Source organism: Eurosta solidaginis, chromosome 1 (assembly GCF_040869045.1).
Source record: "Eurosta solidaginis isolate ZX-2024a chromosome 1, ASM4086904v1, whole genome shotgun sequence".
NCBI lineage: Eukaryota > Metazoa > Arthropoda > Insecta > Diptera > Tephritidae > Eurosta > Eurosta solidaginis.
This window is the reverse complement of record NC_090319.1, coordinates 1,437,205-1,465,203: the sequence shown is the minus strand read 5'-3', so window position 1 is coordinate 1,465,203 and position 27,999 is coordinate 1,437,205. Positions and strand designations below refer to the sequence as shown.

The 27,999-nt window shown below is 35.2% G+C and overlaps 1 protein-coding gene across 6 annotated transcripts; it reads right to left on the bottom strand.

Annotated features, from left to right (window-relative positions):
• Nucleotides 1-34: 34 nt before the first annotated feature.
• Nucleotides 35-27,999, bottom strand: boss (bride of sevenless). Of its 6 annotated transcripts, none has more exons than XM_067777261.1 (6): nt 27,984-27,999; nt 14,722-14,774; nt 14,231-14,653; nt 1,901-2,350; nt 360-1,825; nt 35-298 (listed from the first exon to the last, which is right to left on the bottom strand). In XM_067777261.1, exons 2-6 carry the CDS (start codon nt 14,738-14,740, stop codon nt 41-43), a joined length of 2,616 nt encoding a protein of 871 aa, XP_067633362.1. In that variant the 5' UTR covers nt 14,741-14,774; nt 27,984-27,999; the 3' UTR covers nt 35-40. The 6 variants fall into 6 exon arrangements, with proteins under 6 accessions (XP_067633362.1, XP_067633345.1, XP_067633341.1 ...); XM_067777244.1 differs by lacking the exon at nt 27,984-27,999 and adding an exon at nt 27,698-27,781; XM_067777240.1 differs by lacking the exon at nt 27,984-27,999 and adding an exon at nt 27,698-27,745 and having other exon boundaries at nt 14,722-14,783.

Sequence of the window (27,999 nt, the reverse complement as noted above, 5' to 3'; positions counted from 1 at the left end):
TAATTTTTTTAGACCTACAAAGCCAAGACCTTTCGTTCATTTAAAATCGTGTAATTTTATTACTCCCAGGGGAGTCAGGCAGCGAAGAACACTCTGATCTGGTGGGGCTTCCTCGTTGGGGCCGAGGCGGTGGTCGCTGTGGGTTTATGTTTGAATTGGCTTGACGTAAGTTGGCAAAAAACTGTTGTCGTCGCGGTCCACCACCACGCAGTGGAAGTGTTGGTATTTCACTGGGAGACTGAGCTATATCCGGTTGCGAATAATTACGCATAGCTGGATTAACGCATTCGTAAACGCTCTGTTGATTAAAAAAGACATAGATGCAAATCCGCCTTTAGAGCATAAGAAGATCAAATTACCTGCTCGGAAGAATACTGATTATTCTGGGCAAACGCTAGTGACGTCAGCGATGGTAAAGCTTGAGCAATATCGGAACGTTCAATACCACGTACTATAAGAAATGTGCGCGGAATAAGCACACCCACCAATATAGCCCACCCTGTAGCCTGCAAACCAAGAGGTATGGCTGCATCACGCATCTCGTCACCGAAAAATGACATTCCAATCCAAACAATCCAAATCACAAATGTAAGCACCGCACCAATTACAATAAGTATACCTTCACGGTAATTTCGTTGTGAACGATATATGAATGGTACCAATCCAACAATGCCCACAAGTAAGACCAAATCGTATGCGATTAACACCCACAACCAGTGTCCGTAGTACATATTCTCACATGATATGCTCTCCGGAGCAACATGCATAAACACAACCAATTGTATGGACATGCCTAATTGTACAAATATACTAAAAATGCAAATGACTGCTTGAATATATCCGTTGACATGAGATAGAAATCCACCTTCAGAACCGATCGAAGCAAGCATAACAGCACGACATAACAACAACGAGAAAGCAAAGCAATAAACCAGTGTCATTATAAAAACACGGACGGCGCACAATGTGTTAAGCGTTGATGCATCCTCAAATGTTATATGTGAATTACGGTGCTCACCAACATATTCCAAAGAAAACGGAACAAATGATATGAATAATAGAATCAAGGAGAGCAATAAAAGTATCGAAGTAACCGGATTGCCTTCGAAAACGTCGCCAAGTGAAATACGAACAACTATAAATACCAATATGGCTAGCGTTATTATAAGTCCGAGTATGGCAGCGGTCATACCAGTGGCAACCCATGCATCCGGTTTTATACGCCAAAACATAACCGATTCACCATCGAATAGAAAGGGATAACGCGTATTTTCTCCAGCACTATATTGACAGTTAAAGATTTGGCCAAACTTCGGTTTCAGTTCCATGGTTGTGCTATTGGCTCGATTGTAATGATAGAATGTGGTTATGTTGGTTATAAAGTTTTGTGATGCAATCTCTCGAAGCTCTACACTATCATCAGTCGATGTCAAAGGCGACGACGGTCCATGACTATTGTCGCTAAGTTTTTTATACATTTGAAAGTTCATAAGTGAAGCAAATCGATGCATGTGTAAAAGTTCAAGAATTTTTGCTGGTTCGTAATATAGACGAAACTCGGGCGTTTCCCAATCGGCGATAAATGTGAGGAAGTTAAAGCAAGACTCGAATATGAAAATATTTTGCTCACGCTTACAATTCCTCATTAGTGAACTCTTAAGCCAACGTACAAGCTCCAACATGGGGCGGGCGAATGCAAACACACGCGATGGCTGTACAGATTTTCCCATCAATGTTTCCTCTAAAGTGGGCTGCGTCGAATTGCCATTAATAACATCTGCCTCTATTTCGTGTTCCATAAGTATATATGACATATCCGGTAGATCTAGGAACAAGAGCAATGTTAAATTTACATATTATACTACTAACTATTTATGTCATAGCATGGAATAACATTTACCTGATATAAAGTTACGATCTGAGCTATCAGTGAGGACGGCGAAAATTGTACCATTTTCTTCAAAATGGCTGGCCATTTTTTTGCCAAACAAAATATAAATATTCTTATGGCTCTTAAAGTGCATTAGACACATGTGTTCGTGTCGCACAGCTTCCATAAATTCGTTATACGTTTCCAAATTTTCGGTAAGAATTTCAACAGAAGCTATATTTTCTTCCCATGGCATTTGATGCAACAGATGTGCAACCTTCGGCAAGAGGTATATACGAGGTGAAACCATTGACCAAATATTGTACTCAAGCTCTTTAATAATTTGTTCGGAGTTTTTATAAATATCATAGTCGACAAAGATCCCGATAGCATGAGTTATGCATTGCTGCAAATATTGCACCTCCTGTATGAGCAAGTTCTCAGCTAGACTGTCGTCTTCTATATGGATAGCGCGTAATCCTGTGACCAAAATATAAGAGAAAATATGTATATATCCATATGAACAAATTTATAACAGTAAAACAATTTTTGTAAAACAATAAACGCATTGACAGTATTCTGCGGTGGTAGAAATCGGCACTTATACCCCAGTTGAAATGAATTGTATGCATGCAGGACGTATGTATCATAAATGCATGGACGAGTATGTAAGATTCATATTTTTTGAATTGAAAGCATATTTATTCTACAAAAAGTATGCGTGCTGTGTCTTTTCTGAATTTTGTCCATGATTCACCTATGTGGTTGGCTCATCTCTACAGCAACAACATACCTTTGTTCATATTGGCAAAATCTGCGTGTTGGTGTTAGGCGAATGGAATGGAGAGAAAACATAAAACTTTGCAATTCTTGTGTGTTGTAGGAAAATAATTCGCTAAATTAGATGCATTTACTAAAACATTAACTTAATATGATGTGAAATAACTTTTTTTATGAACAGTTTACCTGCACGGCAGTAATGTCAATGTGATGGTTACATTTTGCGTTTGGCATCTCCTTTTGACAATCCCTATACCAGTGAATTGAAACAAATAAAATCAACTAATGAGATTAGCCAACCATATAATTAAGCCATGATTTTGTCTGTACCTATGTATATAATTTATGAATCTTTGATTTTTCGTTTTGTCTGCAACAATTTATTCGTATTTATGAAATGTACATATGTACACTTTCTTTTGACACTGACTGCATGTACTGCAAACAATTTTTATACTCAACTGAGCAGAGCTCACAGAGTATATTAACTTTGTTCGCATAACGGTAATCCGTAACGGCATAAACTAATCGATATAGATATAGACTCCTATATATCAAAATGATCTGGGTGAAAAAAGAAATTCCTTTAGCCATGTCCTACCGTCTGTCAGTCCGTCTGTAAACACGATAACTTGAGTAAATTTTGAGGTATCTTGATGAAATTTGGTATGTAGGTTCCTGGGCGCTCATCTCATATCACGCCTACTTTTTCGATATCGAATATTCCGAAAAACCGAAAAAGTACGATAATTCATTACCAGAGACGGATAAAGCGATAAAACTTGGTAGGTGCGTTGACCTTATGACGCAAAATAGAAAATTATACAAATTTTGGACAATGGGCGTGGCACCGCCCACTTTTAAAAGAAGGTAATTTAAAAGTTTTGCAAGCTGTAATTTGGCAGTCGTTGATATCATGATGAAATTTGGTAGGCACGTTACTCCTATTACTATATGTAGCGAAACCGGATGACGAACACGCCCACTTTTAAAAAAACAATTTTTTAAGTCAAATTTTAACAAAAAATTTAATATCTTTACAGTATAAAAGTAAATTATGTTAACATTCGACTCCAGTAATATGGTGCAACAAAATACAAAGATAAACGAAATTTTCAAAATGGGCGTAACTCCGCCCTTTTTCATTTTATTCGTCTAGAATACTTTTAATGCCATAAGTCGAACAAACATTTACCAATCCTTGTGAAATTTTGCAGGTACATAGATTCTATGACGATAACTGTTTTCTGTGAAAATGGGCGAAATCGGTTAAAGCCACGCCCAGTTTTATACACAGTCGACCTTCTGTCCTTCCGCTCGGCCGTTAACACGATAACTTGCGCAAAAAACGATATATCTTAACTAAACTTAGTTCACGTACTTATCTGAAGTCACTTTATCTTGGTATAAAATATGGCCGAAATCCGACTATGACCACGCCCACTTTTCCGATATCGAAAATTACGAAAAATTAAAAAAATGCCATAATTCTGTACCAAGTATGAAAAAAGAGATGAAATATGGTAATTGGATTGGTTTATTGACGCAAAATATAACTTTAGAAAAAAAAAAAACATTGTAAAATGGGTGTGACACCTACCATATTAAGTAAAAGAAAATGAAAAAGTTGTAAGGGTGTAATAGATTATGCATGCTTTTTAAGAACATACATACATTTTTCAAGTTACATACATTTTTCAAGTTACAATCATATAACTGATTCGAATGCTTACTTCGTGGAGATTTAAAAAATTTAGACGAATTTCAGCGACCTGTAAAAATATCGAATCTAGTTTTTTCTTTATAAGTCATCTATTTATCATTGATATCGTTGTAATAAATATATTCCCTCAATCACTCGTTGAAGATGTTTTTACCATATGTATCTGGTCACGACATATATCCAAAAAAATTCTAAGGGTAAAGTTAGGGCCGGTCATTCGTACACTCAGAAAGAAACACCCAAATGAGGAAAACAATTCCTAAAAAAAAATGTCTTCAAAGTAAGGAAAATTTCAATTTTTCTACTTATACTACGTGATACATTTTATACACATTTAAAAAGGAGTGGTCCTTTGAATCAGGAAGGGTGAATCCTTACTTTTTAAGATAAATTTTCTTCTCAAAAAAATAAAATTTTTCTAAAAACAAAAGAGAAACCTATCTTATATGCATGGAAATATTCTTCATTATCATAAAAATTCATATAATAAATTGAGGAGAAAATTTCTTTGGCTATTTCAAAAAGTTCCTCCAATGTTTATCTTCTGGCTTAGAAGTATAGTGGTAAAATATTTTAAACATATATATATCACATCTCAACGTACCAAGGAAGCAGAATTTAAAATTAGCATCAGCTTGAGAAAAACAAGTTAAAAAAAAAATTGGTATACAAAAAAAAAACTAAAAAACAATTTAAAAATCAAATTTTTCTCAAAACTTCTGTGCCAATAATTTTTTTAGTCCTTAATATTAATTAGCTGAAAAATTTTCAGAATGTTCATTTCTAAAAATAGACTAAGCCTGTACCTGGAATATGTATGTATGTGAATATAAGTAAACTGCAGTAAATTTCTATTTATAAACATTACCTTAAACAATAACTATGAGTAATAGGGTGGGTCGATTTGTATGAACGAAAGTTAACCGATATCGCGCCATCGATTTTTCGATAGGCATAGGAAAAGAATTTCCACTACGCATACCCAAAAAAATAATTTTGGAGCCTGCAAAATTATATTTTTGGGTATGCGTAGTGGAATTTTTTTTCCTAATGAGTAAGTCAACGCTTAACTGCGTTGTTTGTGCAATTAAAGCATGATTGTCAAATTTTCTACTCGTTTTTGCATATTGATTAGTAGCGATGTCGATCGATATATGGAACATTTATTCATCGAGAAAAACCGCCTATGTATGCATTGTTCGATGTTTTTCTTTGAGTTGTAAACCATACATTACTCTCACTAGCTAGAAGAGTATATTATTATTTACTTTTATTGAGAAAAGCTGATGATTTGTTGTGCATATTTGGGTTTACCGTTAGCCCGCATTTATTTTGTTGGAGCATTTATATGAATAACCCTGTGCAAAGCCGAAAGAAAAATACTTCCTACGAAGGAGTACATGTATACAAAACATGTCGAAACAATATATTGAATGATGTGTCAAATTCGCGCTAATCATTCGGGATCCGTACGAAAAGTCGAAAATAAAAATGTCGAAACAGAAATGTCGAAATTTTTGATTTTTCAAAATATGGAAATAGAATTTGCCGAAAAAAATGAGGAAATATATAGCAAAATGTCGAAAATCTTTTTTGGATATAGACTTCCATATATCAAAATCATCAGTATCGAAAAAAAATTTGATTGAGCCATGTCCGTCCGTCAGTCCGTTAACACGATAACTTGAGTAAATTTTGAGGTATCTTGATGAAATTTGGTATGTAGATTCCCGGGCACTCAGCTCAGATCGCTATTTAAAATGAACAATATGGGACTATAACCACCCCCACTTTTTCGATATCGAAAATTTCGAAAAACGGAAAAAGTGCGATAATTCATTACCAAAGACGGATAAAGCGAAGAAACTTGGTAGGTGAGTTGAGCTTATGACGCACAATGGGCATGGCACCGCCCACTTTTAAAAGAAGGTAATTTAAAAATTTTGCAAGCTGTAATTTGGCAGTCGTTCACTCAGAGAAAAAATCGTTCTAAAACGAACGAAACAAGTTCAAAATTAAGAACATTCGTTGACAAAAGTCTGTTAAGTACGTTTTTTTCGTAACTCGTGACCGATGGGCTTGTTTTAAGAACGGTTTTTCCAAGCACACCGTTCGTATTTTATGGCCAGTTTGGTATCGATGTGTGAACCTTCTGTGCTCATTTCAAGCACTACTTGGGCTTGATTTAAGATCTTTCGTTCTCACGCTTTGAGAACGATTTGTGGTTGATTTAACATTTTTCGATCTAAATTCAAGAACGGTTTGTGCTTTATCTTTGCGGGTGGGGGGGGGGTCAAATTTTTACAATTAGTACCCATTTATTTATTTTTTTTATTAATAATAATTTTTTTGTCATTAATAAAAATATTAATAACAAAAAATATTATTAAAGCCCAAAAATTAAAAAAACGCATAATATGCGTTTTTTATGGCTTTCTCTTATTCAGAAATTCTTATTTTTATTGATGTAATCTGAATATATACTTAAAACATTTCATAACAAGTTTGAGAATTATCCGTGCATATGTGAATGGAACTGGACGAAAAATATGAGCTAAAAAAATATAACATAAAAAAATCGTTTTAAAAAACTTCAGAGTTTGACGGTGTTCGAACTCGCGCCACACAATCGCAATCGCAACATCAAAGCCGCTGGGCCACTACGAATGTTTGGTGGCTTGTGCCAAATGTTGTATTTAACATTGTAGTGCGCACGTATTGTACCGTTCTTTTTTCTTGGGCTTAATTTAAGAACATCGTTCTCATTAATAGAACATTTGTTCATATTTTAAGACCAGCCGTTCTCTTTTCAAGAAAATGGTGTCAGTTCAAGAACAAGGTTGTTGTTTTAAGAACAGGTCGTTCGTTTTTCGAGAACAAAAAAGTAAGAACATGAAAAGTTTGAATTGAGTCCGGTGGTGCTGGATTTTAGAACGGCGCTTTTCTATGAGTGTTGAAGATATCATAATGCAATTTGGCAGGAACGTTACTACTATTACTATATGTATGCTTAATAAAAATTAGCAAGATCGGAGAACGACCACGCCCACTTAAAAAAAATTTTTTTTTTTAAATTCAAATTTTAACAAAAAATTTAATATCTTTACAGTATATAAGTAAATTATGTCAACACTCAACTCCAGTAATGGTATGGTGCAACAAAATACAAAAATAAAAGAAAATTTCAAAATGGGCTTGGCTCCGCCCTCTTTCATTTCATTTGTCTAGGATACTTTTAATGCCATAAGTCGAACAAAAATTTACCAATCTTTGTGAAATTTGCTAGGGGCTTAGATTCTAGGACGATAACTGTTTTTTGTGAAAAACGGCGAAATCGGTTGAAGCCACGCCCAGTTTTTATACACAGTCGATCGTCTGTCCTTCCGCTCGGCCGTTAACACAATAACTTGAGCAAAAATCGATATATCTTTACTAAACTCAGTTCACGTAGTTAGCTGTACTGACTTTGTATTGGTATAAAAAATGGCCGACATCCGACTATGACCACGCCCACTTTTTGGCTATCGAAAATTACGAAAAATGAAAAAAATTCCATAATTCTATACCAAATACGAAAAAAGGAATGATGTATGGTAATTGGATTGGTTTATTGACGTAGAATATAACTTTAGAAAAAAACTTTGTAAAATGGATGTGACACCTATCATATTAAGTAGAAGAAAATGAAAAAATTTAAACAACGTGACATCAGGACGGACAAGGCGACAGCTGTTTCGATTATACCTTGTAAATCTCTTCAAAGCCTTTTCTCCCGGGAGTGGGAGTCTTGAAGAGATTTACAAGGTATAATCGAAACAGCTGTCGCCTTGTCCGTCCTGATGTCACGTTGTTTAAATTTTTCCCAAATTATTAAATAAATTAAAAAATTGCTTCAAATAAATGTTTTCATACATTTAAAAAAGCAATATGGGCAATCCCCGATTATTAAAATCATACGAAAATGAAAAAGTTCTGCAGGGCGAAATCAAAAGCCCTTGGAATCTTGGCAGGATACTGTTCGTGGTATGACATAATTAAATAAATTAGCGGTACCCGACCGAAGATGTTCTGGGTCACCCTGGTCCACATTTTGTTCGATATCTCGAAAACGCCTTCACATATACCACTACCACCACTCCCTGTTAAAACCCTTTACTCCTTTAATTTGATACCCATATCGTACAAACACATTCTAGAGTCACCCCTGGTCTGCCTATAGAACTAAGGCCCACGCCCTTTTAAAATACTCATTATCACCTTCCTTTTTATACCCATATTGTACATACGCATTCTAGAGTCAACCCTGGTCCACCTTTATAACGATATCTCGAAAAGGCGTGCACCTATAGAAATAAGGCCCACTCCCTTTTAAAATACTCATTAACACCTTTCATTTGATACCCATATCGTACAAACAAATTTTAGAGTCAGACATGGTCCACCTTTATGGCGATATCTCGAAAAGGCGTCCACCTATAGAACTAAGGCCCATTCCCTTTTAAAATACTCATTAACACCTTTCGTTTGATACTCATATCGTACAAAAAATCCTAGAGTCAGACATGGTCCACCTTTATGGCGATATCTCGAAAAGGCGTCCACCTATAGAACTAAGGCCTACTCCTTTTTAAAATACTCGCTAACGCCTTTCATTTGATACCCATATCGTACAAACACTTTCTAGAGTCAGCCCTGGTCCACCTTTATGGCGATATCTCGAAAAGGCGTCCACCTATAGAACTAAGGCCCACGCCTTTTTAAAATACTCGCTAACACCTTTCATTTGATACCCATATCGTACAAACAAATTCTAGCGTCACCCCTGGTCCACCTTTATGGAGATATCTCGAAAAGGCGTCCACCTATAGAACTAAGGCCCACGCCCTTTTAAAATACTCACTAACACCTTTCATTTGATACCCATATCGTACAAACACTATCTAGAGTCACCCCTGGTCCACCTTTATGGCGATATCTTGAAAAGGCGTGCACCTATAGAACTAAGGCCCACTCCCTTTTAAAATACTCATTAACACCTTTCATTTGATACCCATATCGTACAAACAAATTCTAGCGTCACCCCTGGTCCACCTTTATGGCGATGTCTCGAAAAGGCGTCCACCCATAGAACTAAGGCCCATTCCCTTTTAAAATACTCATTAACACCTTTTGTTTGATACTCATATCGTACAAAAAAATTCTAAAGTCAGCCCTGGTCTACCGTTATGGCGATACCCCTAAATGGCTTCCACCTATAGAACTATGGCCCACTCCCTTTTTAAATGCTCTTTAATACCTTCCATTTGATACCCATGTCATACAAACACAGGTTAATTTCCCTACATGGTGATTTTCCCTTATTTTGTCTCCATAGCTCTCAACTGAGTATGTAATGTTCGGTTACACCCGAACTTAGCCTTCCTTACTTGTTGTATCTAGTTAACTGAGGTTTTGTATTTTAATTTGAAAAATATTTTAGCTTTCAACTTTAGCACTGTATTTTTTTGATCTAGTTACCTGAGTTTTTGTATATTTTTATATGCAAAATTTTTAGCTGAAATGGAGTTTTGATTCAGTTAACATTTTATTCGCCATCAATTAAGAATGAACGCGGAAGTAGTAAAATCCAATAAAGGAAACAATAAGCTTATCCGTCATAGATTTGTGTTTAGGGATGCAAATTTTGAGGAGCAACATCGATACATCGATGTTGCGATGTATTGACAAAATAAACATCGATGATGAAAAACATCGGAAGAAAAACATCGATACATCGATGTTTTTTTCAGTAGAATTCAATTTAGGAATAACTACTTGGCTCTAGTGGGTGGGGTGATATTTACAGTCGCCTAGTTTTTGACATTAGCTCACACACTCCGAAATAGAGGAATTTTAAAGAATGTGCAGGTTTTTGCAGAGGTTTTATTAGATATGTATGCTAGGGAGGGTAGATTTAAAAATCGTCCATTGCTCTGTGAAAATCGTATTCTAGGGATCAAAATAAGAAACTTTGCCGAAGGAACCATACCTCTAAAACGAATTCGAAATTTTCGATATCGAAAAAGTGGGCGTGGTTATAGTCCGATATCGTTCATTTTAAATAGTGATCTGAGATGAGTGCTCAGGAACCTACATACCAAATTTCATCAAGATACCTCAAAATTTACTCAAGTTATCGTGTTAACGGACGGACGGACGGACTGACGGACGGACATGGCTCAATCAAATTTTTTTTCGATCCTGATTATTTTGATATATGGAAGTCTATATCTATCTCGATTCCTTTATATATGTACAACCAACCGTTATCCAATCAAACTTAATATACTCTGTGAGCTCTGCTCAACTGAGTATAAAAAGAAAAAAATAGGCATTTCAAAGTGGGATTTTTCAAAATTTGCCCCTACGACCCAAAGGGGGGGACATCAGAATTCGTTTTAGAGGTATAGTTCCTTCGGCAAAGTTTCTTATTTTGATCCCTAGAATATGATTTTCACAGAGCAATGGGCGATTTTTTTGCCTCCCCACAAATCGGCTCGGCCTAATGTATGCAGTTACAGGCCAAAGTCAAAATAGACACTTTGCGGAGTTCGCACTTAATTTTTTAAAATAGCGCCACACCTTACTTTGGTTCGGCATATTGAATTCGGCAAGAAGCTGGTGGAAAATAGTAATTCTTAAAAATTGTCAATTTTGTTTCAATTTAATATTAATAATTACAAATGATAGCAGTGCAAGAAACTTCCTTTTAATAGTAATCAAAAAGCAGCCCATTATTGAATAAAAACAATGTTGGTCAAAGTAGCTGAAAACAAAAACTATTACGCTGTTACCAAAGGTAATCAAAGGCGATGTAAAAATTAATTATTATCCACATAATAAAATTATTCCAAAAAGCACGGGATACTACTTCACGATCTACATATCTACCTCACGCCTTTGCACTGGCCATACTGCACTTTCGATTAAGATATTCACCTATTTATTTAGTATAAAATATTCATTAGAAGTCACATCATAATTTAAAACAATTGTTATTAATAACTTACCATTTTTACATCAGTTTGCAGCAACTTAACAAAAAAAAAAAATGGGGTAAATAAATGCAACTTTAGAGATGTGGCTGTTCGAAACATCGTCAAAGTTAACATTGATGTATCGGCAATTTTTCGATATTGAGTAATTTTGAAACATCGATGTTAAACATCGGATTTTCATCCGATACTGTCGATGTTTTAAAAACATCGGTGTATCGTTTGCATCCCTATTTGTGTTTCACTTGGAAAAAAAGTATAAAGATATGTTTTATTGGAAATGTGAAAAGCGAAACGACCTTAATTGCAGGGCTCGAATAACAACAATTTTAGACGGTGATCACAAAATGACGAAATCATCTTCGATACATTCCCAGCTTACAGAAGTGAAGTTTCAAAAATAAATGCGAATTTGAAAGAGAAGGCCGCAAATACTTCTCAAAAACCACCGCAAATAATAAGTTCGGCAATAGGGGAAATCAAAACTGAATGCAGAATTTATGTACTCAGGGCAGAGAATTGCATACAGAAAATAAAAAGAGTGAGGAGCAAAATGCTCAAAGAACCGTCAACGCTGAGTGAAATTGTTATTCCAGAAGATTTACGAAACGTGCACGGTGAAGTTTTTTTTCTATGGGATAAAAGTTTTTTGCGGGAGCGTATTTAAATTTTTGGAAGCATTGCAAACCTTAAAGTTTTAGAGAGGTCTTCGGTGTGGCTAATGGACGGAACTTTTAAGGTTGTTCCAACAATCATGCGATAATTATTTACGATTTATGCACACATAAACGAGCATGTGGTTCCTGTAATTTATTGTCTAATGAGTAGCAAGAGTGAACAATGTTACGAAGAATTTTTTTTTGAAATTTTAAGAATCGCTTGCTACAATAATGTGCATCTCTGTCTCGAATATGTTATTTCTGATTTTGAGAAATCAATAATTTCTGTATCAAAGTCATACTTCCCAAGTATTATCAATAAAAGATGCTTTTTCCACTTTGGGCAGATTTTATCGAGAAAAATTCAGAGTGAAAAACTTGCAACGCTATACGGAAAGAACGAAATATTTTCCCTAAAGTTAAGAATGCTCAAAAAGTCAATGAGTAGTAATTGCGTAAATATTTTAAAATGGATGGAAAAAAACTATATTTTCGTGGGTAAGTCAGCTTCATCGTATCCCCCAGCATTTTGGTCAATTTATGAGCAAATGGATTTGAATATCCCAACCACGCAGAACTCGATTCAAGCTTGGCACAGAAGACTGCTGGTTATAGTTGATAAAAACCACGTGGGAGTATATAAGCTAGTTAAACAATTAAAATCTGAATATATTGTAGCTAAAAATAAAATAAATCTTATAAACGCTCAAAATATTACCAAACACAAAATATCATACCAAAAGAGAAAGGAAAATATTCTTAGAATTCTAGATAAAAAAGAAGAATATTCTAAAATTGAACTTTTTAAAAAAACTTGGCATATTATACTTCTCTCACTTAAATATTCCTGTTATCATATACATTATACGTATTTTTATTGCTCCTTTTTATTTACATACATGAGTCCACTAATGTAACGCTATGTATATAATTTGGCCAAAAACATACGAATTTCGAAACATAATTGTACGCTTATTTAATGCTTCTTAACCCGGTAAGTTAAAATAAATAATAATCGTACACATACACTTTAAGCGCAGCCGCTGTTGGACTTACCCTGGGTTCTTTTTATAACCCGGAAAGATGGTCCCTTTCGGATCAGTGCAGGGTTATCTCTCGGTATTTGGTCAATATTTTGACTGAAGCAAAATTTCAACTTTTCGTTTTTGGATTATTGGTGTAAAAAAATTTGGAGATAATTGATTAGTGATAAAAGGCGAAGAAGAACAGAAAAATGCCAACTTACATGTTTGGTATATTTTTTCCTTTTAAATAGACATTTGCGAAGAAAAGTTGCACATTTTCCTGTGTTTTGGAATTTTCAATGATTTTGTTGTAAACACAAACATATATGCAAAAATGTATTTTCTGTAGAAACACTGTGATAGCGTAGCCCGCGTTGCATCCATCCAGGGCTATTATTTTTTAAACTTGGCCGAAGGTCACTTATGCAGTATTATATCGGGCCTCCGATTTTTAATCAATTTGGGGTTACTAATTGGTTTCTTGTGAACATATTTTGACAGAAGAAATATCATTATTTTCCGTCTTTGAATTATTGATTCCCAGGTGAAGAGGCGTTTATATTCATATATTACATTTATCGAAATAATGTAATTAATAATTACACATCATTAATTACATTATTTCAATATTTTTTTCGACCTTTTTTTTCGGGATTTTCGGTTTTCTACATTTTATTTTTCGACATTTTTTTTGACTTTTCTAGTTTCGACATTTTTATTTTCGACATATCGTACCAGACCCGAATCATTCATTATATTGTTTCCACATTTTTTTCTTCGGCATTTTATTTTTCGATATTTTAATTTTCGACATTTTTGGTTTTGGACTTTTTCTTTTTCGACATTTTTTTCGGCATTTCCAGTTTCGACATATCGTACCCGACCCATATAAAAAAAATCACTATTAGCTACCACCGATAAAGTTAATAGTGGCTACCGAAAAAATCTGATTTTTTTTTTTTCGTGAAATTCCACCTCTAAAATGTCTCTCTGGATCCGTCCATGGAAACTAAGTGATGCACAGCTATTTTCATGAAAACTTAAATAGTTTAATTTCCAGACCTTATTTTCCTACGTCATATAAGTGTGCAGTTAGTAAAAAACAAAACGTGATAAACAATCAACTTTATCAAACTTACCAATTTCAAAATCGGCATCGAGAAGATTCACTCGATTTATTCGATTTACAACAAAAATAGCTGAAGCTACATCCTTGGTGAGTACGCTGAGCATTGCATCGCCTTCTATTACATGAATAAAATCGCGTTCATGACTCACATTATGTGTTTGATCTTTGTCAGTTGAGATGATTTTCAAACCATTTATACAAATATCTGGAATAGCCGTTGTTGTGGTACTATCCTCGGCTGCGTAGATAGTCGACGAACTTAGCAGTTGTGTGGTGCTTGTTGCTACTGACCTTGTCGATGTGTCATTGTATACGATTCTTGGCGTTGGTTTTGTAATTTTCAAAAGACCTGGCTTTGGTGTAGGTCCCTGACCGCAAACTCTGACCGGGATTCGTAGGAAAATCAGAACCAAAAGAAGTGTACTAACTAAAACTAAAAATAGGTTTAAATGCATATGGTCGATTATTTAGTTGTAGATAAGTACAGCAAAATGTATTTACCGACTCTTTCTTCTCTCATAGTTTTTTTTTATATATTGAAACACCTCCCTTAGCTATTTTGCCTCCTCAGTAAAAATGCGGTAGGTAGTGCGCCGTTGATGATGCAAAAAAGAAAAGTAATACAAAATGAATTATAACTATTATTGTCGCAGCAACTAGACTAACCTATTTTTGGAACGCAACTAACTGAATTATAGCAAGTAAAGGTGTCTAAGTTCGGGTGTAACCGATCATTATATACTCAGCGTGAGCTTCAATTGCACATTTCACGTAGCACCGCCCATTTAAAAAAAACTTGATAAGTGAAATATCATTGATTCAAAACTATTTTTTGTGTAGTTGTAGCTTATTATTCTAGTCTACGACCCTTTTAAACTTGTTTTATATCTAAGTTGCCGTAGTCTTTAACCGATCCCATCCATTTTTACTAGAAATATTTTCTACTATAGGGAAAATTTGTGTACCCAATTTTATTACGATTCGTTAATTTTTCTTCGAGTTATGGCTCTCGAAACATAGAAAATTGCTTAGTAATAAAAGGGGCGGCGCCACGCCCATTTTTTTTAATTTTAAGTTTTTCCTTTCTTCCTATTGTTATAAATCCACTTTGGAAATGAAATACCATTGATATAAAGTTCTTTTTTACAAAGATATAGCTTGTTTTATTCGTCCACGACCATTTTAAAAATTTTTTATAGAAAAGTGGGCGTGGTCCTTAACCGATTTCGTAAAATTTTCTTCAAAGCATTCCTTAGAGTGAAGGCAACCTCTCCGCCGAATTTTGTTACAATAGGTTTAATGATTTTTGATTTATGAAGAATAATATTTGTAAAATTGATTTTATCACAAGTGGGCGATGCCACGCCCATTTTAAATAACTTTTTCAAATTTTTATCAAGAGTATCAATATCAATCCACACGTCAAATTTCAACATTCTAGGTGTATACTTACTAAATAATCAGGTATTTTGTGTTTTCCAAAATGTTATATATATAAAAAGTGGGCGTGGTTATCATCCGATTTCGCTCATTTTCAATACCAATCTATTCTGGGTCCAGATAAGCTCGTGTACCAAAGAAGATATTTACTCAAGTTATCATGTTAACAGACACTGATGATTTTGATATATGGAAGTCTATATCCATCTCGATTCCTTTATACCTGTACAACCGACCGTTATCCAATCAAAGTTAATATACTCTGTGTGCAAAGCACTCTGAGTATAAAAATTGTAATAGCTCTTCAGTAATATTTACATACATATATTTTCCTGCGTTCGAACCTTTTTTCTTGCGATGTCTTCAGTTTATGCAATACTGACTTGTGCATGCACCTAATTCGGTGCTAACTGTAGACCTTTTTCATATTCGAACATATTTGCGGTAAAAATGCAAAACCGCGTAGCCGACATTTGTTAAGCACCTGCCTTCAATATCGATTAACTTATAGCGTTTTCCTTTCTGAAAAAAGTTGTCACCCAAATTAATGGTACAACCTGAAAAGAGTTACTCCAACCGATGAAAAGTGGCAACTTTTATAGTGCATGGAAAGAACATAAATGGCTAAACCGCTGATTCTAACAAGCGCGCATTCAATAAATACAAAAAACTTTAAAATTCATTAGCAATAATCGCCTCGAGAACGAAAATCGACACTGATGATGGCACAACGCCGAAACCGGTTTGTTTGGAATCCAAATTTGACATGGGATGAGGGAAAATCGTTCCAATATTCATCATTTATCCATCCTGTCGGAAAATCAACAAAACAAAATAAGTCAATTCGATAATTTTCCATTTCCTTCCATTCCATTTTCTTCGCTAAAAATTACAAAAATAAATTGTCACGATCAGCTGGTTTAGCAGGGCCACACCGTCATTTTACACAGGTTGTAAAGTGTAAAGATTTTGCGTTTCGATTAAAATTTTTACAAAAGGAAGAAATATCGCTTAAAGGCGTTGCCTGCTTTTTAGACTAAAACAAAATATATTTTGAACGTAGCGTTCAAAAAGCGTCACACTTTTCCCAGAGAAGAAAACGCTCTTAATTTTACCTCAATAATATTTTAGGTTGGAAGAACCGAGCTTTATGAGAATTTTTTCTCAGAAAGTAATTAAAATAAAAATAAATGTAAAAAGCGATAACCTCCGAAGAGATTTAAGGCTGAGCTTCTCTTCCTATTTGCGTTGTGAACTTTTTCATTTTTCCTACAAATTGGGGGGGAAGAGACCCGAACGGCACTGAGAAGCTTTTCATGGCAGATATACACTCGGAGTACTTGCCAAATCACTGCAGAAGGGCGACTCCGCTTAAGAAAACATTATTTTATTAAAAAAAAAAACGTGTTGCTAAAATTTTTTGATGTTGCTTTGCTCGGGGTGTTAAGTTATGATCTTCGGTGTGGTAGGCAGAGCACGCTACCACTCACTACACCACGGCGGCCACAGTTTGTTTTTAAATTAAACAGATCCGTAGTAGCAAATGTTGAATAGGCGGTTTTGCACTTACACCGATTTGTTTGGGCTCTTTTTATTTCCCATTTTCCTATACCTTTACTCGTTCGCTTAAAAACGTCAATGCAGATTTCCTATTCACTGTAAGCGCATTAGAACTACTCATTAACCTGGGTCGATTTATATGGACGAAAGTTAACCGATATCGCGCCATCGATTTTTCGGTAGGATTTGGGCTCAGGAAAAAAGGTTCCACTAAGCATACACAAAAAAATAATTTTCGAGCCTGCAAAAAAAATGACGAAAGGGTAAATTTTCGACCAAAACACTCCCCAAAACCCAAAAAATATTTTTTTTTTCTAACTATTGTAAAAACGTTGGCGATAACAGTTTTTTGCAAAAAATATTTTTTGGGTTTTGGGGAGTGTTTTGGTGGAAAATTGACCCTTTCGTCATTTTTTTTGCAGGCTCGAAAATTATTTTTTTGGGTATGCGTAGTGGAACTTTTTTTCCTGAGCCCAAATCCTATCGAAAAATCAATGGCGCGATATCGGTTAATAAATCGACCCAGTCTACTAATCATACCAGAGCTTACATATATATGTACATATGTACATATATTCAGAAAATATATATTTAACTACAATCTTACATACCTACATTTATGAATGTTATTTCACTTTTCAGAAAGAGTCGGCCATTTTTCCATTAAACTTAAAAATTTGCATTTATATTAAACAATATTTTTTCTAAAATATCACTGAGTATTACACTGAGAGAAATGCGTATTTCTGTATTTCTGGCAGTAACTATTTGGATGGATGACGTCATTAAATCTTACTTGCTTCCTATAAAAAGGCGGTGTGCAAAGCAATAGTTACGTTTCAGTTTCATACAAGAAAAAAAATTATGGATGCTGTATTCAATATTATTTCAACAATTTTTTTTTATTTTAGCACCTGACTTAAACATAAACAATGCTATGGAAGTGATAACAATCTTACAGTGTTAAAATTTTTGAAATTCCATAAAATTTTCAATTTCCCAATCAAGTGTGGTGGTGTATGCCATAGGTAGAGCGCAGGGTTTATATGACAGGCGAAAGGAGTTCGAACCACAATCCAACCAAGTGGTATCAAAAGTTAAAGAAAAAACTTGTTGGTTACTTTTAGCCATACACTAAAAAATGTTGGTGTAAAAACCGTAGTTTGTGTTGTTGTTCTATTTAAAAACGAAAATAGTGTTTCTTCCCCAAGAAGTGCTGAAGACAGCTTATTGCTTTTGTTGTTGTCGGCCTAATGATGAAGGATTCTTGGTAAGAATTCAAGTTCAAGGCCTATAGCCATATTTTTTTTAATTCTTCTTTGATTCAAAAATTATTAATTAATTTTGAATAGAAGACAGAAAATTTTCAGACACCTGCCGTATCTGCACATATAGATCCATTTCGAAGACTGCTAAGTCTTCATCGTCAGTACGCTTTAGACCCGCTGCGCTAGCCATTTACCTATACAGCGGTGGTTTGTTTGACTGATAAATTGCTACTTCTATTCCTCTTAACCAACTATATTTTAATAGCGTTGCGCCATCTGTTGCAAATCACTTATAATGTTGGATTTTTGTTTATTGTAAATTACTTTTTGACATTTTCATGTGCCCTATGGTTTATTAATATTTGTTTTTGATTTTATGCTTTATTGATAACGTATTCTTAATTCGAATTCGATCTTCTATTCCAAATTAAATAAAAGTTTTTCAATTATAGACAAATTAGAAAGCAATAATAATTATAAATATTTTTGTTATAGGCCTTGAGCTTGAATTCGAGCCAAGAATAAAAACTAATATAAAAAGAATTTAAATTATTATAATAATAATAACAAGTAAGGAAGGTTAAGTTCGGGTGTAACCGAACATTACATACTCAGTTGAGAGCTATGGTGACAATATAAGGGAAAATAACCATGTAGGAAAATGAACCGAGAGAAACCCTGGAATGTGTTTGTATGACATGTGTATAAAACGAAAGGCATTAAAGAGTATTTTATGAGGGAGTGGGCCACAGTTCTATAGGTGGACGCCATTTAGGGATATAGCCATAAAGGTGGATCAGGGTTGACTCTAGAATGCGTTTGTACGATATGGGCATCAAACGAATGGTGTTAATGAGTATTTTAAAAGGGAGTGGGCCTTAGTTCTATAGGTGGACGCCTTTTCGAGATATCGCCACAAAGGTGGAACAGGGGTGACCCTAGAGTTTGTTTGTACAATATGGGCATCAAACGAATGGTGTTAATGAGTATTTTAAAAGGGAGTGGGCCTTAGTTCTATAGGTGGATGCCGTTTCGAAATATCGCCATAAAGGTGGACCAGGGTTGACTCTACGATAGGGGTATCAAATTAAAGGTATTAATGAGGGTTTTAAAAGGGAGTGGTGGTTGTTGTATAGTTGGTCGCCTTTTCGAGATATCGCCATAAAGGTGGATCAGGGTTGACTCTAGAATGCGTTTGTACGATATGGGCATCAAACGAAAGGTGTTAATGAGTATTTTAAAAGGGAGTAATCCTTAGTTCCATAGGTGGACGCCGTTTCGAGATATCGCCATAAAGGTGGACCAGGGCTGACCCTAGAATTTGTTTTTTCAATATGGGTATCAAAAGAAAGGTGTTAATAAGTATTTTAAAAGGGAGTAATCCTTAGTCCCATAGGTGGACGCCGTTTCGAGATATCGCCATAAAGGTGGACCAGGGGTGACCCTAGAATTTGTTTGTACAATATGGGCATCAAACGAAAGGTGATAATGAGTATTTTAAAATGGAGTGGACCTTAGTTCTATAGGTGGACGCCGTTTCGAAATATCGCCATAAAGGTGGACCAGGGGTGACTCTAGAATGTATTTTTACGATATGGGTATCAAATTAAAGGTATTAATGAGGGTTTTAAAAGGGAGTGGTGGTTGTTGTATAGGTGGTCGCATTTTCGAAATATCGCCATAAAGGTGGACCAGGTGTGACTCTAGAATTTGTTTCTACAATATGGGTATCAAAAGAAAGGTGTTAATGAGTATTTTAAAAGGGAGTAATCCTTAGTTCCATAGGTGGACGCCGTTTCGAGATATCGCCATAAAGGTGGACCAGGGGTGACTTTAGAATATGTTTGTACGATATGGGTATCAAATGAAAGGTGTTAATGAGTATTTTAAAAGGGAGTAATCCTTAGTTCCATAGGTGGACGCCGTTTCGAGATATCGCCATAAAGGTGGGCCAGGGGTGACACTAGAATTCGTTTGTGCAATATGGGTATCAAACGAAATGAGTTAATGAGTATTTTAAAAGGGAGTGGTGGTTGTTGTATAGGTGGTCGCATTTTCGAAATATCACCATAAAGGTGGACCAGGGGTGACTCTAAAATTTGTTTGTACAATATGGGTATCAAAAGAAAGGTGTTAATGAGTATTTTAAAAGGGAGTAATCCTTAGTTCCATTGGTGGATGCCGTTTCGAGATATCGCCATAAAGGTGGGCCAGGGGTGACTCTAGAATTCGTTTGTGCAATATGGGTATCAAACGAAAGGAGTTAATGAGTATTTTAAAAGGGAGTGGGCCTTAGTTCTATAAGTGGACGCCTTTTCGAGGTATCGCAATAAAGGTGGACCAGGGGTGACTCTAGACTTTGTTAGTGCGATATGGGTATCAAATGAAAGGTGTTAATGAGTATTTTTAAAAGCGAGTGGGCCTTCGTTCTATAGGTGTTCGCCTTTTCGAGATATCGCCATAAAGGTGGACCAGGGGTGACTTTAGAATATGTTTGTACGATATGGGTATCAAACGAAAGGAGTTAATGAGTATTTTAAAAGGGAGTGGGCCTTAGTTCTATAGGTGGACGCCTTTTCGAGATATCGCCATAAAGGTGGACCAGGGGTGACTCTAGAATGAGTTTGTACGATATGGGTATCAAATTAAAGGTATTAATGAGAGTTTTGAAAGGGAGTGGTGGTAGGTGTATATGTGAAGGCGTTTTCCAGATATCGACCAAAATGTGGACCAGGGTGACCCAGAACATCATCTGTTGGATACCGCTAATTTATTTATATATGTAATACCTGCCAAGATTCTAAGGGTTTTTTATTTCGCCTTGCAGAACTTTTTCATTTTCTTCTACTTAATATAGTAGGTTTCACAACCATTTTATAAAGTTTTTCTAAAGTTATATTTCACTTCAATAAAACAATCCAATTACCTTACCATGTTTCATCCCTTTTTTTGTATTTGGTATAGAATTATGGCATTTTTTTCATTTTCCGTAATTTTCGATATCGAAAAAGTGGGCGTGGTCATAATCGGATTTCTTTCATTTTTCATACAAGATAAAGTGGGTTCAAGTAAGCACGTGAACTAAGTTCATTAAAGATATGTCGATTTTTGCTCAAGTTATCGTGTTAACGGCCATGCGGAAGGACAGACGGACGACTGTGTATAAAAACTGGGCGTGGCATCAACCGATTTCGCCCATTTTCACAGAAAAGAGTTAACGTCTATCTATAAAATCTATGCCCCTACCAAATTTCAAAAGGATTGGTTAATTTTTGTTCGACTTATGGCGTTAAAAGTATCCTAGACAAATTAAATGAAAAAGGGCGGAGCCACGCCCATTTTGAAATTTTCTTTTATTTTTGTATTTTGTTGCACTATATCATTACTGGAGTTGAATGTTGACATAATTTACTTATATACTGTAAAGATATTAAATTTTTTGTTAAAATTTTACTTTAAAAAAATTTTTTTTTTAAAAGTGGGTGTGGTCCTTCTCCGATTATGCTAATTTTTATTAAGTGTACATATAGTAATAGGAGTAACGTTCCTGCCAAATTTCATCATGATATCTTCAACGACTGCCAAATTACAGCTTGCAAAAGTTTTAAATTACCTTCTTTTAAAAGTGGGCGGTGCCACGCCCATTGCCCAAAATTTTACTCCTTTTCTATTCTGCGTCATAAGTTCAACTCATCTACCAAGTTTCATCGCTTTATCTCTCTTTTGTAATGAATTATCGCAATTTTTCGGTTTTTCGAAATTTTCGATATCGAAAAAGTGGGCGTGGTTATAGTCCGATATCGTTCATTTTAAATAGCGATCTGAGATGGGTGCTCAGGAACCTACATACCAAATTTCATCAAGATACCTCAAAATTTACTCAAGTTATCGTGTTAACGGTCGGACGGACGGACATGGCTCAATCAAATTTTTTTTCGATCCTGATTATTTTGATATATGGAAGTCTATATCTATCTCGATTCCTTTATATATGTACAACCAACCGTTATCCAATCAAACTTAATATACTCTGTGAGCTCTGCTCAACTGAGTATAAAAAAGAAACTATGTTGCTTCCGCTGACATTACGCTACCACCACACCACTTCGTAATGCCACGCGCAACATCGCTCATTCCAAAAATAGTTTAAATACTACCCTTTACCCGGGCCCTGTCCGCAAGGAGAAAATAAAATATATGGGCTATTCACGTTAGCCTCAAAAATCAGGTTCGGCCCTATCCTCAAAAAGTAGAAAAAATACTGGCGTCAGGTGAATTTTGATAGCATTACCACATCCGCATTCTTTTTTTGTGCAGGTTTGTATTTTAAATGCACCGATATACTCTCTTTATGATTCCTAAAACATTCCGAATCAGTCTCGAAATAATTGCAAAATTGTTCCGAAAACAATTTGGACACTGTCCCTAAATTATGCCAAAATAGTCCAGGGTTAATCCCGATATGAGACGAAAGGATCCCGAAATTGATCCCGAAAACAATTACAAAATGATCCGATTATAACCACGAAGCCATTTCGTAATAAGTTCGAAATAATTTTTAAAACAATCCTGAAAACAACCCCCCAATGATCTAAAGATATTACCGAAATTATCCCAATATAGTCTCAAAAATAATCCCAAAATGATCTGGAGATCATCCCGCAATAGTCCAGATATAATCGCGAAATGGTCTTCAGATAGTCCTGAAATAATCCAGAAAACAATCCTAAAATGATCTGATGATAGTCTCGAAATGATCCCGAAATTGTATCGATATAATGCCAAAAATAAAAGCGAAACGATCTGGAAATACTACTAAAATCATTTCGAAATAATTTTGAAATTATCTGTAGATAGGCCAGAAATGGGCCTGAAATTATCCCGAAATAATCGCGGAATGATATGGAGATAGTGCCGAAATGATTCCGAGATACTTCTGAAATGATCTGAAGATTGTTCTGAAATTATCCTGAAATTGTTACGTTTTAACCTCGAAAATACTCCGGAAATAATCCCAAAATGATCTGGAAATAGTCCCGAAATGATCTGCAGATAGTCCCGAAATGATCCAGAAATAATCCATATATCAAATATCATCTAGGTCTAGGTCAAATCGATTCAGAGTTATAACGATTTATAAATAATAGCTAATAGCTAACCGAACTAAAAAAGAGAGAATAATTTTTGAGTACAAAGACCTGATATTACAGTAGTGGCGGATCGAACAATCACACATAATTAACCACCTCAAAATAAAAGTATAATAAAAACAAAGTTGTTTACAGAAAAATTCCATTCAGAGTTTAAAGAGTATTTAAACCATATCTTTAGTCCCGAAATGATATCGAAAGGATCCCGAAACCATCCAGAAAAAATGATCCCCGAATAGTCCCGATAACGTCACGAAATGGCCCCGACGATAACCTGGACGGATCCCGGAAACCATCCAGAAATTATCCCGAAAATGTCCCGAAATAACCTTCCGGGGTCCCGAAAACCATCCAGCAATTATCCCGGAAGGGTTCCTAAATTATCCCGAAATAATCCGAAAAAAGTCACGAAATAACCCTACGGGATTCCGGACGGATTCTGGAAACCATCCAGAAATGATCTCGGAATGGTCCCCAAATGATTCTGAAATAGTCCAGTAATCCCTCGACTTATTTCAACCATTGAGTTTGCAATATTGGTGAATGTCAGTTAGTACACTTAGGCCTGGTTTTTCAGTATTTGGTTAAGGTAAGCTGATGCTAAGTTTGCTTAAACTCTAGTCAGATTTAAACTCAAGTTAAATTACTGAGTAGTTTTTCAGTCACCGTTTAAGGTACGCATTTTTATACAGCAACATTGGTATTTTATTATCTAGATAATTCGCAGATACGACAACAACTGGATTTTGCTTACCCAACAAACATTTAAAAGAAATTTCTCCAAGGAAATATATATCTAGCTCCGGAGGTGATATCCAACATCATTATCTAGTTATTCTTAAGCCATATAGTTCTCAAGTTGATATCCAACTTCATTCTCCAATCGCTATCCAACCTTTGAGAAATTTTGTAAAATTTATAGGTCTCGAGTAGATTTCCAACCTAGCATTTTCAAATTATAATTTATAATTTTAAATCCCAAAATTCTTTTACAAGAGCTATTGTTAAAGTTTTTTAGTCAAAATTCAACAAGACTATGTCTGTATTAAAGGAGAAATTGCCTTACATTTTTTGGTCCATTTATATAAAATTTTTAAATTTTTTAGTACTGCCTACAAAAAGGCAATTGCTACTTTGATTAGTAATTTAAGTATTCCTAAGTGAAAATTCTTATATTTATTTATTTGTTCAAAATAGCAAGATTTAAGAGAATTAGTGGAATTTGCGCTGACAATACTGGCGAAAACAGCAGAATTCCACCTCGCATCATAACAAGAGAATTCCACCTCGTTTGTCAGCGACTTAATTTGCACAGCTGAAAATCGTGGTGAAATTCGCATACGCCTGACAGTCTAAAAGAATCGTGGCGAAAGTCGTGTACTCCTAAAAGTATGCAAGGACGTGCATTGAGTTGGGTCTTCAACGAGGTGGAATTCTACAACGCCTTCAACACTCAGGAGGCTAGCCATGAAGGTATGGCCTAATCTTCTGAATAGCTCGACTTGTGCGTTACGTAGCTCAAATTTTTTGATCAAACATTGCACTGTGACCGAATTTTAAACTATGCTTCAGGTTTCAAGTCTCTAGATATCCAGGAAGTTAGTTAAAAATCGATTGCAAGATTCCCAATTTAAAACTAGTTTTCTCAATATCCTGATCCATGCGCCACCTAGCGGAATATCTTGATAAAATATTGCATTGTCACCGGGTTCTGACTTATGGCCCAAGTTTCATGTATCTAGCTCATCGGGAAGTTACTCGAAAATCGATCGCAAGATTCCCCCGTTTTTAAAGGATTTGCAGTTATCTTGACTAGCGCGCCACCTAGCGGAACCTTGTATTCTATAAGTTGTATTGTCACCAGGCCTCTAACTAAGTGCCAAGCTTCAAGTCTCTAAGTAACCGGGAAGTTAGTTAAAAATTGATTGAAAATTCCCAAATTAAAATCAATTTTCCTAATATTTCGATCCATGCGCCACCTATCGGAATTTATTTTAATAAAATATTTTATTGTCACCGGGTTCTGACTTACGGCTCAAGTTTAATATCTCCTGCTCACCGGGAAGTTACTCAAAAACCGATTGCAAAATTCCCCTAGTTTTTCAAGGATTTGTAGTTATCTCACTTAGCGCGGCACCTAGCGGAATTTTGTTTTCTATAAATTGTATTGCCACCAAATTTCGAACTGCGCGCCAAGTTTCAAGTCTCTAGGTTAACGGGAAGTTAGTTAAAAATGGATTGAAAAATTCCCAAATCAAAATTAATTTTCTTAATATCTCGAGCCATGCGCCACCTAGCGAAATTTTTATGATCAAATATTGCATTGTCACCGGTTTATGACTCACGGCCCAAGTTTCAAGTCTCTAGATCATCGGGAAGTTACTTAAAAATCGATCGCAATATTCCCTGCGTTTTTTCGGGGATTTTCGTTTATCTCAATTCGTCTGCCACCTGGTGGCATTCTGTCTCTTACGAATTGTAGTGTCATCGACTTGCAAACTATGTGCTAAGTTTCAAGTCTCTGGATCACCGAGAAGTTAGTTAAAAGTCGATTGCAAAATTTCCATTTTAAAATTAACAAAACAATTGTTTTAAAAGAAAAATTGTTTTAAAATTAGTTTTATGTATATCTCGATCCGTGCGCCACCTAGCGGATTTTTTTTTTCAATTGCATTGTAATGTCTCCCAGATCTGAACTATGTTCTAAGTATCAAGTGCCTAGCCGGGAAGTTACCAAAAAATACGTTTCCGTGGGTCAAAAATTCGTATGGAATTGAGGGGACACACATGAAAGGGACTTAATATTAAGGTAATAAAATATCTAACACTGACTAATCGTTTTACTGTAAGAAGTCTCAAGACGTCAAAGTTGAAGGTTGTGGTATATAAAAAGCACTACTTAAAGAGAAAGTAAAGCCTCCGATGACTACGAGCAACGCGACATGTCGGGTATTTTGGAAGCTTTTGAAAGCTATTAGCGGTACGCAGACTCCCTATTGGTTCAGGCCATATACTCTTGCGATCTGGTTTCAGTAGTCGAATCACTCAGCTTGATTTCATGTCAGGAGTAACATGAGTTTCTCATGGTCTAGTCGCTTTAATTAAAGCATTGCTTTCTAATCGGGTTCTGATGCTTCGAAAAATTCCGATGCTTTTCAAACCGATAAAATTTGAAAGATTGTTTTTAGTTTAGATGGTGGGATGAAATGTCATAATCTTTTTAATTGTCAGTTAATTAATATGGTGACCGACAAGTGAGAATGGAATACCTGCTTTCTTATACGACGTTTTGTACAGTTTATTTCGTGACCTGCTTTCGGGGAGTTTCTCGGTATGAAAATCTTTGTTTATGTTTGTAAATACCGCCGGAATAATTTTTAATTAATAATACCAACGGAATAAGCGCAATTTCTTTTGGTCAGCCACTCCAATGTTCACATACACATACATATGGTTGTATACATGATCCTTCAAGTATTCAATCAAGCGTTAAATTGTATGGCAGACTTTTAAGGATGATTTTTTACACTTAAATATTCAGGTTAAAAAAATTGACATAATAATTTAGAGCAAATGAATTTGCATACAATTGTACATATGGTGTTGAAGATAGTTTTCTTAATAACTTTTAATATCAAGCAATGTGGAAGGGTGCATCATTTATATAACCTCTTGTATTATTTTCTTGACATGTGCTACTTTTTTCCTTCACTTTTGTATAAATAAGTAGATACATGTGTATGTAATTTGTAAATAAATTTCTTTCCGGTATGTCGTAAATATGACCGCGATTTAAACACTTTTTTCCAATTTGTAGGCCATTTGGCTCTGGTTACATTTAAAAATCAATAGACAATGTTGGTTATATTACAAATTTGTATGTATGGGTGCGTTAATGATTGTTCCCAATAAACAATTCTTATGGCATAAGCAAAGTTTATTAGCTTTCAATAAATAATTGAAATATGTATGTTTATTTTGATATTTTTACGAAGTATCACTATTTGAACATACATTCATAAAAAGTTATGCACTTGAATGTTTTTGTTCACTAATTACCTTCACTACTTTTTAAACGAGCAAGCCCTCAACATTAAGATACTTTTTAAGTGCGGGTAGAATTTAAACTGTTGTACGGCTTGTTTTCGTTATCATTATTCACCGTTTTTGCTACTGAAATTGTTTTATTTGAGTGAGTCGGACTTAACGCTTCAGCAAGTTTAAGCTCAATTAAAATTAGTCGGCACGGGTTACAGCGCATGCTCCCTTACCCTTTATGAGGCCGCTAGCACAACTAAAGCGGAATTCTAGTAATTTGTTTTTAAAAAAACATTTGTAATATTACCAATTTGTAGCTGATT

Bases quoted from the DNA above. Each gene is read 5' to 3' on its own strand.
- boss (XM_067777261.1), bottom strand. The intron at 1,826-1,900 runs GTAAATGTTATT...TCTTGTTCCTAG, and splicing joins AGATCGTAACTTTATATCAG to ATCTACCGGATATGTCATAT. The intron at 299-359 runs GTAATTTGATCT...TTTAATCAACAG, and splicing joins ATCAGTATTCTTCCGAGCAG to AGCGTTTACGAATGCGTTAA.